The following is a 2,941-nucleotide window of genomic DNA, read 5'->3' as shown; positions in this document are numbered from 1 at the left end:
GATTCTGGCATTTCCCTTCCAGTATATGCTAATTCGCTCCTTGCTATGTAAGCGCTATTTTCAATCACCACATAAACCATCGCTAAAATTTTTGTATAGCCTAAATTCCCGTGCCACACTCGGAGCTGCACATAACAACTCGTCGCTCGCCGCTAATAGACGTCTCCAAAGCTTGCTCAATAACCTCAACAAGGTGCCATCTTTCGTGACTATTGCTCGTCGTGACCTACATTGGAAGCGTTTGACTGACACACCTTTAGGCGAGTTTACAGAGGGCCGGCTCCCCAGCGAACAAAGTGGTAAGATCCATCACTGAGATCGTCGCTATCTGTTTGACATGGATCTCGACCAGGTGGAGATTAACGTTCAGACGACGGTAGACCTTGATGTTTGTCCAGCTCCCTCTCTCGGCGCGAGTCATGAGATTTCGCGCGAATTCAGCCATTCTGAATAAGCTAAAAATGTAAATACTTGTACACGGGTCATCCGAGTGGGCGCGACAAGCAAACAGCTCCGGTAGCTTCTCCCGAGAAGTAATGTTTGGTACAGCTGATATTCATCCCACCGCATCGACGATGAGAAGGCGCAGTTACACGTGCGTCAGCAAACAACAATATTAGGAGGCGGTACTGCTTCGTTAAACAATATAATGCATAGTAATTCCATCCGAGGTGGTGTACTTTATACAGTCCGCAAGACATTAACGTCGTCCAGTTTCCGGTTTTCAAAATTATAATCTGGCTGGCTGCTATGTACTTGCCTTCTCTCAAGAGTGTCGTGGGTCCCTCCTGTGATGGAAACCTGTCAAGACCGCGAATCAGCACTTGGTAGCCGTTCTGTTCTCTTTGACGTACATGCAGACGTTCGGAAGTGATCTCAGATAAGCCGGCAAAGTGAAGCTATGGCGCAATAACCCCTCGTCAGGATCGTGCAGAGGCCGACAGTAGGATCTGCGTACGTCGTCTACATTCACGTTTATGACGGCTTCGCTAAGCTCTGCTGACATGCGCGCTGCAAGGTCGTGGCGCGAATTTAGGCTCGAGATGACAGAGTTCGTGTACCTGGCGCAGTTCGATGAGCTACAAGTTTGAACTGATACAGGCTATACTTACAACTTTACGACGCCGTAGTTGAAAATATAATGTATGCCCAGAGGCTTGCGCGCCATTATCAGAATGTGGCTGCTGGAAGCGGCGTTCAGTTGGCGATATACTCACCGTAGATAACCATAGCACCATATGACCTATTGTAAACGAAGCTGTCAGTAGTCCATTAGAGACTGTCGCTGTCCGTAGGCCATCAGTACGATGTGCCTCTTGACGCGATGAACCTCACATCGTATGATGCGTGTGACTGCGCTGTTGGTGCGCTTGAATCCTGTCTTCTGCTTGCTCTGCGAAAGATCTTGAACGGTAAGGAGCGTAAGATACGTAAAATTCAGGTCTTACTGACGAGGTAAACACTCAGAGCTGTCGCAATGGATATGTCACAGATTGTGCACGAGACTAGCCATGGCAATCCGAAACCCTACGTAACGTCAGCTTTTCGTTAGAAGGAGCACAGCTGACTGACCATAAAAAGACTGGAGTGGAGATTCGAGAACAAAGGGCGCATTATAACAACAACGGTACAGCCAATGGCAGCGACTAGATGTGTAAGGTCATGAGTTACACAGCCAAGACATTTGAGCTGTAAAAGACGCACGACCAGAGACACATGATGTTGAAACAATGAGGCCAATCAACCAGCAATTCTTGATTAGAATCCAAATTCTCCTGGCATAGAACAGCTGGGCCATTGTGGCGATGACTCCCTACATGAACTGAGTCTACGGCCAAAACGCATGCGGGATAAGAAGGGACTCACACAGAACGCGTGCTCCGAAGCATGCACTACCCGAAGGACAGCACGTGCGATGGTCGTCAGCGAGTTGGCACTCGCGAGTATATTTTGACGGCGTACTCACACCAATTGGCCCGCGTAAGGATGTCGAAATTGCCTGCGACACTTGTTTCAGAGGTCACGATGAATACTGAGATCCACAGACGGGAACGCACCAAAGTTGTTGATGAGGGCCATATAGATCCAAGCGATGTTGAATGCAGTGTTGAGGCTGTCTGCCAAGATAAGAAGGCTGACCTGCGAGTCCACTCAGCATGGATTTGCGTATAGCATAGGTTGAGCGCGACGTACATATATCTTTAGCCATAGCGGATCTCTTATGCGCATGTCAGCATACCCATGGGGAAGTTAGGAGAAGAAATAGAACGTTCCCAGGGTATCTAACATAATACATCTGCGCCTGGACTAATACGACGCCATATAGTCTGTCAGCTGTCAGCGAGTGCGCATCCCTGCTACGGCCAAACACTCACAAAACGTTGAGGAAAATGCCAAGCAAGCAGGGGCCTTGACTGGAGAGTGCATTAGTTACAGTTCTGGACCTCTGACACGGGCGGTAGATACTCGCATTTCGCGAGCGGTGGTCAGGTCGGGACCATAGTCAAGCATTAGCGATGCCCAAGGGGACGGCAGACAGAAGCGGGAGAAGCAGTCTGTTCGGATGGACTCGAGACCACAGGACTGCTTATATGTGACCTGTTTCATGGCGCGCGGAGATATGGACTCCAGTCTTTTCGCCACCGAAACGATGTTCATCATCGGCGGACACCCACCGCCCACCAAGCGCGACCCTGCTGCACGGGCGATCATGGCCCCGTTTGCAGCACATGACTGCGAGGTTCAATGAGACGAGAGCGCTGGGGCTGCGCTAGCTCCGTTGTGCACGGAGCGACCGACTCGGGGGCAACGAGCGTGGCAGAGCGCAATCAATTAGTGGCCGTATACGCGCGTGGTATACGGGATGATCAATACGCGGTGCGATCGTTATAACCGACAGCTTCAAGTTGGTCGGCGTCGCGTGCACTAGCCGGCCGCATAC

At 50.5% G+C, this 2,941-nt stretch overlaps 1 protein-coding gene across 1 annotated transcript; it reads right to left on the bottom strand.

Annotated features, from left to right (window-relative positions):
• Window positions 1-817: 817 nt before the first annotated feature.
• Window positions 818-2,410, bottom strand: PHACADRAFT_108868 (uncharacterized protein; the record flags this gene model as incomplete). Its single annotated transcript, XM_007402901.1, has 11 exons — window positions 818-1,061; window positions 1,113-1,156; window positions 1,218-1,285; window positions 1,336-1,393; window positions 1,453-1,527; window positions 1,573-1,646; window positions 1,705-1,813; window positions 1,938-1,999; window positions 2,058-2,139; window positions 2,240-2,327; window positions 2,376-2,410. Coding segments are annotated over 11 exons (939 nt in total), but the record flags the coding sequence as incomplete, so codon positions are not given.
• Window positions 2,411-2,941: the final 531 nt, after the last annotated feature.

This window comes from Phanerochaete carnosa (genome assembly GCF_000300595.1).
Source record: "Phanerochaete carnosa HHB-10118-sp unplaced genomic scaffold PHACAscaffold_537, whole genome shotgun sequence".
NCBI classification, from domain to species: Eukaryota; Fungi; Basidiomycota; class Agaricomycetes; order Polyporales; family Phanerochaetaceae; genus Phanerochaete; species Phanerochaete carnosa.
This window is presented reverse-complemented; position numbering and strand designations above follow the sequence as displayed.